The sequence below is a fragment of the Schistocerca cancellata genome, chromosome 4 (genome assembly GCF_023864275.1).
Source record: "Schistocerca cancellata isolate TAMUIC-IGC-003103 chromosome 4, iqSchCanc2.1, whole genome shotgun sequence".
Taxonomy (NCBI): Eukaryota; Metazoa; Arthropoda; class Insecta; order Orthoptera; family Acrididae; genus Schistocerca; species Schistocerca cancellata.
This window is the reverse complement of record NC_064629.1, coordinates 326,996,993-327,014,326: the sequence shown is the minus strand read 5'-3', so window position 1 is coordinate 327,014,326 and position 17,334 is coordinate 326,996,993. Positions and strand designations below refer to the sequence as shown.

The following is a 17,334-nucleotide window of genomic DNA, read 5'->3' as shown; positions in this document are numbered from 1 at the left end:
AGGATGGCAGCGACTCTTATTCGCCCCGGTACCTTGTATGTTAGAGAGCTGATGGGGAATCTTTCAAGACGATGAAGCCTCAGTTTTTTGTTGAGCATTTAGAGGACAAGTTTGGGGAGGTGTAATGCTTGTCCAAAATGAGATCTGGGTCAGTCTTGATGGAACCAGCACCCTCTGCCCGGTCACAGGCATTACTCGCTTGTGACAAGCTGGGGGATGTTCCTGTAAACAACATGCCCCATGAGAGCTTAAATATGGTCCAGGGAATCATATTTCACAGGGACTGTCTTTTGTAGCCTGACGATGAGCTGCACGTCAGTTTAGAGCAGTGAGGTGTACATTTCATTTGGTGTGTCCACCAGGGTCCGAGGGATAAGCAGGTTGCCACTGGTGCCTTCATCTTGGCCTTCAAGGGTGATAAATTACCTGAGAAGATCAAGGTGATGGTCTACCACTGTGATGGCGAGCCCTATAAACCTCCCCCAATGTGGTGCTTTAAATGCTGGAAGTTCGGCCATATGTCTTCCCATGTACTTCCAGCATTATATGTTGAGATTGCGGATACCCCTCACATCCCATACTCTGTGTGCTCCGCCTCCCATCTGTGTCAACTGTGGAGAGCACCATTTGCCTTGCTTACCAGACTGCAGGATTAGGCTAAGAGGACATTTGAATGCCTACATCCTGTACGCATGACATCGTCTTATGCCGCTACTACAACAGTTCTAGCCCCATCAGCTCCACCAACCCCAGTCACCTCTCAGAGCTGGAGGACCACACCTGCCCCCTTGATAGTGGGGGCACTTCCCTCCCTGTTGCTCCTGCACCACCTACTTTGAGAGCAGCACCCCCCCCCCCCCCCCCAACCTTCGGGGATATCAATCCCCACTTCTACACCGGAGAAGCGTAAGTCTTCTCCGGCTCCTCTCACTAGGAAGGGGTTCCTTTGGGTCCTCCCTTCCCAGGTTTCTGCTTGTGGGAAAGATGCCAGCTGCCAGTTGCTGAATAGCTGAAAAGCAGCTGGTCACAGGGCTTCACGCTCATTCTCAGTCCCAGAGACCGAATCAATAAATCCCTCCCAGCCAGGGAAACCCAAGGATCAGCAAGAGAAATCCAAAAAGATCATCTCCAAGACCAAGGGAATTGCGGTGGCACCCACACCACTGCTGCCTACAAGCTCTGCGTTTGCGGATGAGGTGGGGATGCTGGTGTCCTCTGAGGACCTAGATGTGTCCGGACCCTCAGACACAATGGATATAGACTGCTGAGGCACTAAGTCAGTGGCAGCAGGTGACCCTGAGGCATAAACTGCCTTGTTGAATGTTCCGTGCCTTCCCAGTCTCACAATGACGTCATCCTCCAATGGAATTGCGGCGGTTTTTTCCACCGCCTGTCTGAGCTACAGCAACAGTTAGCTTTACACCCACTTTCTGCATTGCCCTCCAGGAAACCTGGTTCCCGGCATTGCGGACCCCTGCCCTCTGTGGCTATAAGGAATATTAGAAGAACCGTAGCAACTACAATTGAATGTCAGGCAGAGTTTGCGTTTATGTCCTAAACTCAGTCTGTAGTGAAACTGTGCCGCTTCAAACCCCTCTTGAAGCTGTGGCTGTCAGAATGAGGACGACACAGGAAATAACTGTCTGCAATGTATATCTTCCTCCAGATGGTGCAGTACCCCTGAATGTATTAGCTGCACTGATGGATCAAATCCCTAAACCTTTCCTACTTTTGGGGGATTTTAACACCCATAACCCCTTGTGGGGTGGCACCGTGCTTACTGGCCGAGGCAGAGATGTCAAAACTTTACTGTCTCAGTTCAACCACTGCCTCTTAAATACTGGGGCTGCCACATATTTGATTGTGGCTTGTGGTAGTTACTTGGCCATTGATTTATCACTTTGCAGCCCAGGACTTATCCCATTTATGCACTGGAGAACACAATACAACCTGTGTGGTAGTGACGACTTCCCCATCTTCCTGTCACTGCCCCGGCATCAGGCTCACGGATGCCTGCCCAGATAGGCTTTAAACAAGGTGGACTGGGAAACTTTCACCTCTGCTGTCACTGTTGAATCTCCCCCACATGGTATCGTCGATGTGGTGGTTGAGCAGGTGACTACAACAATACTTTCTGCAGCAGAAAATGCAATACCTTGCTTTCTAGGGTGCCCCAGCGAAAGGCAGTTCCTTGGTGGTCGCTGGAAGTCGCTGAAGCAATTGAGGAGCATTGGCGAGCTCTACAGTGGCACCCTTCCCTGGAGCACCTCATAGCCATTAAATGGCTCCGTGCCCATGTTTGACAGCTTACCAGACGACGGAAGCAGGAGTGTTGGGAAAGATATGTCTCGACCATTGGGTGCTATACGTCACCTTCCCAAGTCTGGGCAAGGATGAAATGTGCTTTCGGGTACCAGACCCCAACAGGTGTTCCTGGTGTTAACATAAATGGTCTGTTATCTACCGACACAGTCGGGATTGCCGAGCACTTTGCTGAGCACTATGCTCGAGTCTCTGTGTCGAAGAATTACCCCCACCCCCACCCCTAGCCTTCTAGCCTTTCGCACTCTCAAACGGCGACTGGAAGGGAAAGTCCTCTCGTTCACTACATGCCACATTGAATCCTGTAACACCCCATTTACAGAGTGGAAGCTCCTCAGTGCCCTGGCACATCTCCTGGGCCAGATCAGATCCACAGTCAGATGATTAAACATCTCTCATCTGACTACATCTCTCATCTGACTACAAGCGACATCTTGTAGTCATCTTCAACCAGATCTGGTGCGATGGCGTCTTCACATCGCAGTGGCGGGAGAGCACCATCAGTCCGGTGCTCAAACCCGGTAAAAACCTGCTTGATGTGGATAGCTATTGGCTCATCTGCCTCACGAACACACTTTGTAAGCTGTTGGGATGTACGGTGTGTTGGCGGTTGGGTTGGGTGCTGGAGTCATGTGGCCTACTGGCTCCCTGTCAGGGCGGCTTCCACCAGGGTCGCTCTACCCCTGGTAATCTTGTGTCCCTAGAATCTGCCATCCGAACAGCCTTTTCCAAGTGCCAACACCTGGTTGCCATCTTTTTTTATTTACAAAAAGTGTGTGACACAACCTGGCAAACATCATATCCTTGGCACATTGTATGAGTGGGTCTCTGAGGCCTGCTCCCGATTTTTATCCAGAATTTCCTGTCGCCCCGTACTTTTTGTGTCCAAGTTGGTGCCTCCCATAGTTCCCCTCATATCCAGGAGAATGGTGTCCCGCAGGGCTCTGTATTGAGTGTGTCTCTATTTTCAGTGGCCATTAATGACCTAGCAGCAACTGTAGGGCTATCTGTCTCACCTTCTCTGTATGCAGACGACTTATGCATTTCATACTGCTCCTCCAGTACTGGTGTTGCTGAGCGGCACCTACAGGGAGCCATCCACAAGGTGCAGTCATGTGCTCTAGCCCATGGTTTTCAGTTTTCGACCGCAAAGTCGTGTGTCATGCACTTTTGTCGGCATCATACTGTTCATCCGGAACCAGAACTTTACCTTAATGACAAATCACTCACTGTAGTGGAGACATACTGATTCTTAGGACTGGTTTTCTACGCTCGATTGACTAGGCTTCCTCACCTTCATCATCTTAGGCGGAAGTGCTGGCAGCACCTCAATGCCCTCCGCTACCTGAGCAAAACCAGCTGGAGTGCATATTGCTCTACACTGCTGCAGCTCTACAGAGCCCTTGTTCAATCCCACCTTGACTGGGAGTCTGGTTTATGGTTCGGCAGCGCCTTCAGCATTGCGTGTAGTCGACCCAGTGCACCAGTGTGGCATTTGCCTAGCGACAGGAGCTTTTAGGACGAGTCCGGTGACCAGCGACCTGGTGGAGGCTGGAGTCCCTCCATTGCAGGATAGGCATGCACAACTGCTGGCCAGTTACATTGCACACGTTTGTAGTTCTTCTGCGCATCTGAATTACTGTCTCCTTTTCCCACCCACAGCGGTTCATCTCCCGCATTGGCGGCCCAGGTCAGGGCTTCCAGTTGCAGTTCGTGTCTATCCCTTCTTTCCGAACTAGAGTCCTTGCCATTACCACCTATACTTTAGGTCCGTTCACGTACACCTCCATGGTGTACACCTAGGCCACGGCTTCGCCTGGAGCTTTCATGTTGCCCTAAGGTCTCAGTTAACATCACAGCTCTTTGCTGCCACTTCCTCTCGATTCTTGACATGTACTGAGGGCATGAAGTGGTTTACACCGATGGCTTGATGGCTGATGATTGCATCAGCTTCACATATGTGCATGGAGGGCATATTGAACAGCATTACTTGCCCAATGGCTGCAGCGTTTTCACTGCTGATCTGGTGGCTATACCTTGTGATCTTGAGCACATACGTTCATTCCCTGGGGAGTCGTTTCTTCTGTCTTCCTGGAGCAGCCTACAAGCTATCGACCAGTGCTACCCTCGTCACCCTTCAGTAGTGACCATCCAGGAGTCCATCTATGCCCTGGAATGATGAAGTCTTCAGGTCACTTCGGAATCCCAGGCAACGAACTTGCCGACAGGCTGGCCAAATAGGGTACGCGGAAACCACTTATGGAGATTGACTTCTCTGCAACTGACCTGCGTTCAGGACTACGCTGCAAGGTTTAGGAGATTTGGGGGACGGAGTGGCATAATCTTGGTATGCACAACAAACTGCGCGCCATTAAGGATTCTGTGAATGTGTGGAAGACCTCCATGCGGGCCTCTCGCGGGGACTCTGTGGTTCTCTGTCATCTCTGTGTTAGCCACGCTTGGGTGACACATGGCTACCTCCTGCGCCGTGATGACCCACCTCAGTCTCGGTGCGGTACCCAGCTGACAGTGGCCCATATCTTGGTGAGCTGTCCTTCTTTGGCTGCCCTGCTATTGACTCTTCAGTTACCGAACTCGTTGCCATTAATTTTATCTGTCCTCATCAGCTAATATAGTCTTATGTTTTATACGTGATGGTGGGTTTTATGATTCTATATAAGTTTTCGCACATGTACTTTGGCCCTTTGTGTTCTCCACTCAAACACTTTTATAATATTCTTCTCGGGTATGCAGCCGGATCATAACGTCTTCCTGACACAATATTTCCGCGGTCCAACTGTCCGCCATCTTCAGGTGAGGGTGCTGGTGCACGATCTCGCCGGAACTGACTTCCTAGCGCAAGCTGCGGCCCCTATATAGGCCGTAGAAGACCCACAACGCGTGCGCGAGAAGGTGCCGTAACTGCCCTCTAGCGCAGTAAACATACGGCGCCGCCAGTGGTGGAAATAGGCGAAATCGAGATATCACTGTCAAAAATTAAAAAATTTTTATTCCGACGATCGAAACACAGACCGTTGTTTTTTGATGTCAGATAACACCGGGTCCCAAGTCTTACTTAAAAGATAGCCCTTGTCTCTATTAATAAGATTGTCAGATAAACGAATCTCTATGGATTCTTTTAAAACACAGTCCCAATAACGAGATGCCGGGGCAACCATTTGTGTCTTGTCATAAAGCATTCTGTGTCCCTCGGTGAGACAGTGCTCCGCCACTGCAGATTTCTCAGGTTGAAGCAGCCGTGTGTGCCGCTGATGCTCAACACATCGGTCCTGAATGGTCCGGATTGTCTGACCAATATAAGCCTTCCCACAGTGGCAAGGGATCTTATACACACCGGGCTTCCTCAAACCCAAGTCATCCTTTACAGAGCCAAGGAGCGCTCTAATCTTGGCTGGCGGACGAAAAATACTTTTGATATGGTATCTTTTCAGAATTCTTCCTATCTTCAAGGAAATGCTCCCAGCAAAAGGCAGAAAAGCCACCGATTTGCAGGTATTTTCTGGTGGCTCAGGCGAAGGTCCAAACTGGAAAGCACGACGGATCTGTTTATCTGTATAGCCATTCTGCTTGAACACAACCTTAAGATGGTCCAATTCTTGTGTCAAGCTTTCTCCATCTGAAATGGCATAAGCTCTTCTCGCCAACGTCCGCAGGACCCCCATACGCTGGAATGATGGATGACAGCTAGAAGCATGCAGGTAACGGTCCGTGTGCGTAGGCTTTCGATAAACACTGTGTCCCAGTGTCCCATCATTCTTTCTGTACACCAGAACATCCAGAAACGGAAGCTTTCCATCACTTTCTACCTCCATAGTAAACTTGATGCTAGGATGCAGGGAATTAAAATGATCTAGGAGGCGGTCAAGAGCTTCTCTCCCATGAGGCCACACCATAAACGTATCGTCAACGTACCTCCAGAAACAAGTTGGTTTTAAAGACGCCGTCTTCAGCGCCATGTCCTCAAAATCTTCCATAAAAAGATTGGCGACTATTGGGGACAATGGGCTCCCCATAGCCACTCCGTCAGTCTGTTCAAAATATTTGTCATGAAATAAAAAGTACGTCGACGTCAGCACGTGGCGACAAATCCTGGTTGTTTCTTCATCCAGTTTCTCACCAATTAATTGCAAGGATTCTTCCAGAGGAACCCGGGTAAAAAGCGACACGACATCAAAGCTCACAAGTAAATCTGAGGGACTAAGAGACAAGGACTTCAATCTCTGAATAAACACCATAGAATTGGAAATGTGATGCTCGCATTTACCGACGTGAGGGCCAAGAACAGATGCTAAATACTTGGCTAGATTGTAGGTAGGAGCACCCAAATTACTCACGATCGGACGAAGTGGGACCCCTTTCTTATGAATCTTGGGTAGACCGTATAATCTCAGTGGCACGGCAGCACCAGGATGAAGTTTTTTGAGAACGTCGTCAGGTAACGAGCTCTTCTTCAACAGTGAAAGCGTCTTCCGTCTTATCCGTTCAGTTGGGTCGTCCTGCAATGTTCTGTATGCTGAGTCTTCAAGTAAGAGATCCATCTTTCCCAGATAGTCATCACGTGACAGAAGAACCGTTGCGTTGCCTTTGTCTGCTGGTAGAACTATCAGATCTTCGTCTTCTCTAATGGACCGGACGGCTGCCCTTTCGAGAGAGGAGATGTTACTCCGTGGAGGCGGCGCCCGCCGCAATGTATGTGAGACCTCTTGCATAATCTCTTCAGCTTGGTCCTCCGAAAAGCTGGACACTGCTTGTTCGACTGCGCAGATGATTTCGGTGGTAGGCACATTCCTCGGTGTAGGGGCAAAATTCAGGCCTTTCTCCAACACTGACAGCGTGGCGTCGTCCAGTTCTTTACTTGTGAGTTTAATCACTGTCCGTCGACGGGTGTCGTCATCAGATGTCGGAAGGTTGAGAAGAAAGCCGTTGAAACTTCGAAGACTGTTTCATGACAGCGCTCCTATGCGTCCAATCTGATAGTGCCCAAGAAGAATTATCCACCCATTTCCAGGATGCGTCCGACAGCAGCGACGATAACTCCAAGTGCAAGAAAAGTAAATCCTTGGATATGAGATCCAGTTGTCTTCGAGTGAAGCGAATGTGCTCCTTGACTAAGGCGAACCTGGCACACTTCTTGATGTTGTTGGCCGTTTTGGTATCAATAAAATGCACAAATCTAGCAAACTTAGGTATTACTCTTCCATCGCGGCATCTCAGCAAAAAGGCGAGGGCACTCAGCAACCTCCCCTTCTTCTTACGAAGTTTATCAAACTTCTTCACACCTTCCACCATCTCCTCCCCGTAGAGGCTTCTGATGTGGCTACGAAGGCTTTCCCGGCGTAATAATTGATAATATTCTTCTCGGGTATGCAGCCGGATCATAACGTCTTCATGACACAATATTTCCGCGGTCCAACTGTCCGCCATCTTCAGGTGAGGGTGCTGGTGCACGATCTCGCCGGAACTGACTTCCTAGCGCAAGCTGCGGCCCCTATATAGGCCGTAGAAGACCCACAACGCGTGCGCGAGAAGGTGCCGTAACTGCCCTCTAGCGCAGTAAACATACGGCGCCGCCAGTGGTGGAAATAGGCGAAATCGAGATTTTTTTAATTTTTGACAGTGATATCTCGATTTCTCCTATTTCCACCACTGGCGGCGCCGTATGTTTACTGCGCTAGAGGGCAGTTACGGCACCTTCTCGCGCACGCGTTGTGGGTCTTCTACGGCCTATATAGGGGCTGCAGCTTGCGCTAGGAAGTCAGTTCCGGCGAGATCGTGCACCAGCACCCTCACCTGAAGATGGCGTACAGTTGGACCGCGGAAATATTGTGTCATGAAGACGTTATGATCCGGCTGCATACCCGAGAAGAATATTATCAATTATTACGCCGGGAAAGCCTTCGTAGCCACATCAGAAGCCTCTACGGGGAGGAGATGGTGGAAGGTGTGAAGAAGTTTGATAAACTTCGTAAGAAGAAGGGGAGGTTGCTGAGTGCCCTCGCCTTTTTGCTGAGATGCCGCGATGGAAGAGTAATACCTAAGTTTGCTAGATTTGTGCATTTTATTGATACCAAAACGGCCAACAACATCAAGAAGCGTGCCAGTTTCGCCTTAGTCAAGGAGCACATTCGCTTCACTCGAAGACAACTGGATCTCATATCCAAGGATTTACTTTTCTTGCACTTGGAGTTATCGTCGCTGCTGTCGGACGCATCCTGGAAATGGGTGGATAATTCTTCTTGGGCACTATCAGATTGGACGCATAGGAGCGCTGTCATGAAACAGTCTTCGAAGTTTCAACGGCTTTCTTCTCAACCCTCAACATCTGATGACGACACCCGTCGACGGACAGTGATTAACCTCACGAGTAAAGAACTGGACGACGCCACGCTGTCAGTGTTGGAGAAAGGCCTGAATTTTGCCCCTACACCGAGGAATGTGCCTACCACCGAAATCATCTGCGCAGTCGAACAAGCAGTGTCCAGCTTTTCGGAGGACCAAGCTGAAGAGATTATGCAAGAGGTCTCACATACATTGCGGCGGGTGCCGCCTCCACGGAGTAACATCTCCTCTCTCGAAAGGGCAGCCGTCCGGTCCATTAGAGAAGACGAAGATCTGATAGTTCTACCAGCAGACAAAGGCAACGCAACGGTTCTTCTGTCACGTGATGACTATCTGGGAAAGATGGATCTCTTACTTGAAGACTCAGCATACAGAACATTGCAGGACGACCCAACTGAACGGATGAAACGGAAGACGCTTTCACTGTTGAAGAAGAGTTCGTTACCTGATGACGTTCTCAAAAAACTTCATCCTGGTGCTGCCGTGCCACCAAGATTATACGGTCTACCCAAGATTCATAAGAAAGGGGTCCCACTTCGTCCGATCGTGAGTAATTTGGGTGCTCCTACCTACAATCTAGCCAAGTATTTAGCATCTGTTCTTGGCCCTCACGTCGGTAAATGTGAGCATCACATTTCCAATTCTATGGTGTTTATTCAGAGATTGAAGTCCTTGTCTCTTAGTCCCTCAGATTTACTTGTGAGCTTTGATGTCGTGTTGCTTTTTACCCGGGTTCCTCTGGAAGAATCCTTGCAATTAATTGGTGAGAAACTGGATGAAGAAACAACCAGGCTTTGTCGCCATGTGCTGACGTCGACGTACTTTTTATTTCATGACAAATATTTTGAACAGACTGACGGAGTGGCTATGGGGAGCCCATTGTCCCCAATAGTCGCCAATCTTTTTATGGAAGATTTTGAGGACATGGCGCTGAAGACGGCGTCTTTAAAACCAACTTGTTTCTGGAGGTACGTTGACGATACGTTTATGGTGTGGCCTCATGGGAGAGAAGCTCTTGACCGCCTCCTAGATCATTTTAATTCCCTGCATCCTAGCATTAATTTTACTATGGAGGTAGAAAGTGATGGAAAGCTTCCGTTTCTGGATGTTCTGGTGTACAGAAAGGATGATGGGACACTGGGACACAGTGTTTATCGAAAGCCTACGCACACGGACCGTTACCTGCATGCTTCTAGCTGTCATCCATCATTCCAGCGTACGGGGGTCCTGCGGACGTTGGCGAGAAGAGCTTATGCCATTTCAGATGGAGAAAGCTTGACACAAGAATTGGACCATCTTAAGGTTGTGTTCAAGCAGAATGGCTATACAGATAAACAGATCCGTCGTGCTTTCCAGTTTGGACCTTCGCCTGAGCCACCAGAAAATACCTGCAAATCGGTGGCTTTTCTGCCTTTTGCTGGGAGCATTTCCTTGAAGATAGGAAGAATTCTGAAAAGATACCATATCAAAAGTATTTTTCGTCCGCCAGCCAAGATTAGAGCGCTCCTTGGCTCTGTAAAGGATGACTTGGGTTTGAGGAAGCCCGGTGTGTATAAGATCCCTTGCCACTGTGGGAAGGCTTATATTGGTCAGACAATCCGGACCATTCAGGACCGATGTGTTGAGCATCAGCGGCACACACGGCTGCTTCAACCTGAGAAATCTGCAGTGGCGGAGCACTGTCTCACCGAGGGACACAGAATGCTTTATGACAAGACACAAATGGTTGCCCCGGCATCTCGCTATTGGGACTGTGTTTTAAAAAAATCCATAGAGATTCGTTTATCTGACAATCTTATTAGTAGAGACAAGGGCTATCTTTTACGTAAGACTTGGGACCCGGTGTTATCTGACATCAAAAAACAACGGTCTGTGTTTCGATCGTCGGAATAAAAATTTTTTAATTTTTGACAGTGATATCTCGATTTCGCCTATTTCCACCACTGGCGGCGCCGTATGTTTACTGCGCTAGAGGGCAGTTACGGCACCTTCTCGCGCACGCGTTGTGGGTCTTCTACGGCCTATATAGGGGCCGCAGCTTGCGCTAGGAAGTCAGTTCCGGCGAGATCGTGCACCAGCACCCTCACCTGAAGATGGCGGACAGTTGGACCGCGGAAATATTGTGTCAGGAAGACGTTATGATCCGGCTACATACCCGAGAAGAATATTATTAATTATTACGCCGGGAAAGCCTTCGTAGCCACAAACACTTTTAGGCTGGATGTTTTAATGTGTCGCAGGGTGGCTGGATTTTCCTTTTTATTCTCATGGTCAGCCAGCCACGGTCATCTGCTCTATTGTTTTTATCCCTTCTACTGTTTGTTGGTTCTCTCTGTGGTTTTCTTTTCATGTTTTGTCCATAGTAGTGTTGGTTGTCCTTCTGTCATTCTTTTGGTTCTTCCATTCTCCTGTTTTTGTGCTGTTTGTCTCCTTCCTTTTCTTCTTTCCCTTGTGTAATTATTTTACTGGGAACAAGGGAAAGATGACCTCACAGTTTGGTTCCTTCCCCCCTTCCTTTAAACAAACCAATCAACCAACCTCAGGGGTCACAGCAACACCGAACTTCTGCCTTGGACAGCATCAGTTTGCTGCCATGGTGGTTCTGCTGCCATCCCTCAACACCATGGTGAGATGCTAACTCAGTAACGTTGGCCACCTATGGGAATTCAGGAGAATTATGCGTTGCTGGCACTGCTTACTTGGGACTGAATTGTGTTAACTCAGACACACACTGCTGAGTGAGGTGAACAGTGTTAGTGAAGCAGGATGTGAATGTCAATTGGCCATCACACTGTCGCAGTTTTCCAATGTCATCATCACCAGACCAGATGCTTGCAGACTTATCAGAGGGTGCCACAGCACTCTGACATTGTAATCCAAGATGAATAAAATATGTTGTATCTTGCAACAGAATTTTGCAAGTCACCCCTGACCAACACTTTTGCCTCCAAAACCTGCCACTCCACTACCTTTGCTCTTTAGTGGCCTCATTCATCCCTGGGTCCCTAACCCAGAGAAGTTTCACACAAATGGAGAACATTCTCCCTTTTTTTGAAGTGAGATCTGTAGTATTCTTCTAGCTGAATAAGTTCTTTTCAGGTTGGTTTTACAGAGCTTTTTTTTTTTTTTTTTTAGTAAAAATGGCAGAATTTGTGTTGCTCAGTGGGCAAAAAAATTTACATGTAGCCCAAAGAAATAAGGAACAGAGAACCTGTAGAAGTTTCTGTAGATTTAACAATAAAAACGTTATTTGGCTGGCGAACTTCCTTCCTGAAAACGGTGAAAGAAGAGGGATGACCTTTCAAACTAAGCAAAAATAAAAACATTTTTGTGCTATTTAGTAGACCCAGGTTTTCAGTCTGACTTAGGAGAAGACTTAGGCAGATACCAGACAACTGTGTCCACTGACATTTTCAGATGTTCATCATCATGTTTCCTCGCAACATAAGTCTGACATTTTGTTATGTTAGAAATAAGTTGGCTGTTCAGAAAAGTTAATAACTGCTTTATTCCAAACCTAGTGATCTGTTTCTCATAACGAAAGTGCACAGATGACATGCTTAAGTTCTTAAAGCATGAGCAGACCATTATGTATGATGTGTAACCAAAATTATCTCAAGTTGGAAAACTCTGACAGAGTTCCGGTTTGGAGTAGATGAAAATATGATATATTCTTAATATTTCATTTGCACTTTATGTTCACCTAACTTCAGTAGCAAAAAAGTTTCCGGCATGTTGAAAATTCAGTAACATCATCAGAAAATGCATTTTTATAGGCTGTCTGTAATAGTCTTAATAATATGTCGACGCACACAAAACTAAAAACAAAGGTAGTGGAACTCTTCCTCAACACATTGATGTCAGTTTCATATTTGTACGTCAAATAGTTTGCCTGTTTGAGACAGGTGAATGAAACATAAGATTATGCAGATGTTCTGTGCACATTGAGAACATTCTCAAGGATGAGGAGAGGTAGTGAGAATGAATTCCTTAGTCAGAGAAAATGTTTTACTCACATGAAATGAAATGGAGAATATTCTCTCTCTCTCTCTCTCTCTCTCTCTCTCTCTCTCTCTCTCTCTCTCACACACACACACACACACACACACACACACACACACACTGTATTTCAGAACTTTGATCTTCAGTGTGACACAAAGCAACTTCCGTAGCTAATGAAAAGGAGAACTGGTCATTAATGATAATGCTAGAAATGACCACCATTGTCATCAGTGTAGTGATGTGTGTGATTTATCAAACTGTGAGAATGTACTTAGTTCATCTGCCTAAGGGATGGCTGCAAGAATGTTTTCAGTGTTCTGCTTTAACTCTGCCAATGTGTGAGGATTATTCGAGTATATATGCCCCTCCAACTTGTCCCCTCGCCCCCCTCCCCATTCAGAAGGAGAGGTCCCCAGCAGTGGGATTGACTTTTTGAAACCAGATATATGGTGATGTGGGTAAAGATCCCAGGTACCATGCCCTGCAGCCATTCACCCTGATAGGCCCTTGTTTGCGAGTAATTCATGAAAAAAAATACAGAATTTTGCGTGATGCTCAGTAGCATTAAATAGTTTGTGTTACATAGACTGGTTGTGGGGCATAATGGTTAGGATAACAGCTTCGCATGCAAAAGGTTGTCGGTTTGAATCTTATCATGTGCAGTAATTTCTTTTATTCTTTAGTTTTTATCAAAATGACTTCAATCATTATTTTTATTAAATTAATTATTTTAAATATAATTTTTATTTCTTTTCATTTGTCACATCATTTTAATCACCGTATGAACTTTTCATTTTTTTCTTTAGCCCATTCTTCTTCCAATCAGAATTTTTGTGAGTATGAACGTAATTACATTGATGTATTATAATATTCAATTATTTGAGAAATCCAATCAATCAGTTAAAAAACAAAAGCCAAAATAATCTATTTTGTGCAATGGTGTGTAAAATGTAGGTTTCGTTACCAGATGTGCAGGGTTTTTTTTTTTTTCCCTTTGCATGGTAACCATTGTAAAAACATTTAAAACATAACTAAATTTCTATTACACTATGGACAAAATAAATGAAAGAAGGGTTTATAAGTAAAACAAAGTTCGAGCCAAATGAGAAATAGATTTAATGCTTTGTTCATGTGTTTTTAATTAATTTTATATGTTAATTTAGATTTAAATTCTTTTGTTTTATCATCCTGTTTTTTTGTCCAGGTAATGATTGCATAATCTGGACAAAAAACCACGATGATAAAACAAAGGAATATAAATCAAAATTAATACATAAAATTGATTAAAAACATATGAACAAAGATTTCAAGTGGAAAAAGAATGACAGGAAGAAAAATGAGAGCAAATGAAGAACTTGTAATGATTAAAATGATGTGACAAAAGAAGGGAAATAAAAAATTACATTTAAAAATAAAAAAAATTACTGCACCTGACAAGATTACAACCCACAAAATCCTGCATGTGAAGCTATTATCCTAACCATCACACCTCGTAACCACACTTTTTTTAAAGCTATTGAGTTTCACACAAAATTACAAATTTGTTTTTCATCAGTTACTCACAAATGAGGGAACACCAGAGTGAGTGGCGACAGGGTATAGCTGGGATATTAACCTACATCACTGTATATTTTGGTTCTAAAAAGTCCATCCCACCACTGGGGACCTCTTCCTTTCAGTTAATATTGTTGAGAGAGATCACACAATATTGGAACCAAAAAGAGGCACTGCCTTTTCTGACTGTCCTCACCAAACACCTAATGAACTTGGAGGAAGTTTGCATGTGTGTTGGGGCTGTTCCTTCACCTTGCTGAAAATGTGTGTACATTCTTTCACCTTCTATAATTTTTTTTTTTTTTTTCCCAGGTCAGTTAACAGTAGAAACACAGGCTAACTGTACAATGTGCTACAAATGAATTAGACATAACCTGCATATACAGTAACTAAACTTCAAATGGTTAAAGTAGTTTATATCATTAAAATTCTGACTGTTTTGTGAAAGAAGTATATTTTGCATAAGGAAAAAGTTTATTTGAAATTGGAAAGAAAATCGAACCAGAGGCAATCCCCCCCCCCACACACACACACACACACACACACACACACACACACACACACACACACAGGTTTACTAACTGTTAGTAGCCCTGTAGTCATTATAACTTGAGCAGGTGAGATATCTTCTGTACTGCTGAATATTATCCACTTTTTGGTTGTGAGGTAGCAGCCATTATATCTAATCAGTAATTATTATTATTATTATTATTATTATTATTATTATTATTACTGATAAGTAGTGTTGAACTAAAAGCCAAAGTAGATGGTGTAGTTTTTTTTATTCAGTGATGAACATCTGTACGTTCGGATCTGTGATCAACAATGATGACTGGCTACCCCTTGTCAGAGAGCATTGTAAAGTCCTGCAGGTCTACATAAAAAAAATGCATTTAAATAATAAGCAACTCTTAGAGCATTGATAGAAACAGAGTTTTTAATGTCAAAAGATTTTCTGTTCGATAAGAAATGGCTTCAGCCATAGCCTTTCCAATTTAGTAACTTAAGAGTTAGTACTGTCAGATTTTTCTGGTAGAAACACGGACTATTTTCAGCACATGTGTGGATGCAAGATGACACAGCATTTTGTAATTGTTATTGATTTAAATTTGTTTCTGATACATACTAGTTGCTATCAGAAAACTGATTTTGTTGTTCAAATAACTGAAATTTTGTTTCACAGTCTCATTCAGACAAATCAGTTTTACATGTGTGATCAAATAGTGAAGCTCTTACATTAAAATAATCGGATTCTTAATTTTTGATACTATATTAAACGGGTTTATATAGTTGATTTTCTTCTTAGGAAGTTCAATTGTGAGTGGTTCATTGATTTTATATTTTTCTTTTTTTTCATAATGCTTGTGAAATTTGTTGAATGAATCTAAACTAAAATATCACCATATAAATAAGACACTCAATGAAGGAAATAATTTGCAGGTTAAAGAGGAAGAAGGAAGCACATTGGAAGTGGTCCAAGCTATACAGTCAACGACCTTGATACTACAAAAGGCTAAGGATACATACACACAAAGGGGCTTGGAATATGAAAAATTAAAGAAAGAAAATGCATCACCTAAGGATCTGGAGAAAGCAGAAATAAAACTCAAGAAGGCGCAAGAAGAGTATAAAGCATTGATAGAAAAATACAAGATGATTAAAGAGGAATTTGAAAGGAAAATGATATTGGCTTGCAGGGTATAGTTATATTTTGTTTCATTTTTCACATGTACATGCCATGTAATTAGTACTGTTGTAGAAAGTACTTAGTTATTTTATGTAGATGGATATATCAAAGTAAGAAATTAATCACAAAAACTTGCGTAAAAAATTAAAATATCCAGTTTGTCACATGTGCTGAGTATTCACCATATATTTGAGACACAAACAAGATTGGAGTTGTCACTGACCTCTTAGTGCTGCCCCCTCCTCCCCCCCCTCCCCCCCTTTTTTTTTAAATCCAGGTATCTAGAATGCTGAACTTCCTGACCTGGTCACTGCTCTTATTTCTACAACACACTATTAACAGGATTTTGGATCTTGGTGATAGAAAGTGTGTGGCCATTCATTCTGACTCTCAATATAACACGATGGGTAAAACTTAAAGTAAATTGTTTGATCACACATACTCTTAGGCACCTCTTCCTTTGATAATGTAATATGTTTTGCCAATTGTGGGGCTGGTCTAGGTGGTACTGATGAGTACACTTCGCTGATGGTGTCTCTAAGCATAAGAGCTATTGGATAGAGCTTGATAATCTGACAAGTACATTTGGGAGGCTACTAAGATTTTTCTCTTGTTTTGTAAGGATTTTGTTTTACTCGAGTCACAACAGCTTGTGTTTGCTTACATGGTGCATTCACCACAACGATTCTCAGGGTATTTAAAGTACAGGAGGATGCCAGGTGCCTTCGAAAGGACAGGGCCTATTTCCTTCCCTATCCCTGACACAATCAGAGTTTGTGCTCAGTCTCCAATGACCTTGATGGGACGTTAAACCCAATATTCATTTCTTTCAAATTACTGTACATTGTAGTTTGGGACAAACAATGGATTGACATGCGTAAGTTTTTCCAGTCTTTGAAATGTTCCCCCAAGTATAGACACATTAAACTTCATACTTTGATCAAAACAAATATTATATTATCTCCATTGTGATATGGTCTGCAGCTATAATAAATGTTTTGAATGATTTCGTGATGTGAGTATGTCAGATGAAGAGAATGGCAGCTGAAGTCATTGTGAAATCATTCAAAACACATCTTATTTCAGTTGGCAATTAGATTTGTTTTGTAATGTACGCTTTTGACAATCTTTACACCATTTAGTATAAGGACAGCAAATTGTTTTAGAGTACTCTGTGACTGTGATACCGCCTCCCCACTCCCATCTGACTTTGTAATCCATTTTGCAAAAATCATCAACAGTATTAATGGACTGGTATTCATTCTGCATTTTAGTCCACTTCCTGGGGTGAAACATAGTTAAAAATATTGTTTTATTTTGAGCTTTTCTCCAACAGTGAGTATTTGAGTATTTTTTAAATACCATTATGATTTAAGGTACTATGTGCATTTTTTTTTCTCAAAGTAGTT

The 17,334-nt window shown here is 44.2% G+C and overlaps 1 protein-coding gene across 1 annotated transcript in view; it reads left to right on the top strand.

The window, feature by feature from the left end:
- The window catches only part of LOC126185202 (F-BAR domain only protein 2), a 318,103-nt gene that overhangs the window by 61,439 nt on the left and 239,330 nt on the right, over window positions 1–17,334 (top strand). The window contains exon 4 of the mRNA XM_049928080.1: window positions 15,679–15,936. Within this exon, the coding sequence (XP_049784037.1) occupies window positions 15,679–15,936 (258 nt within the window). The remainder of the gene's footprint in view (window positions 1–15,678; window positions 15,937–17,334) is intronic.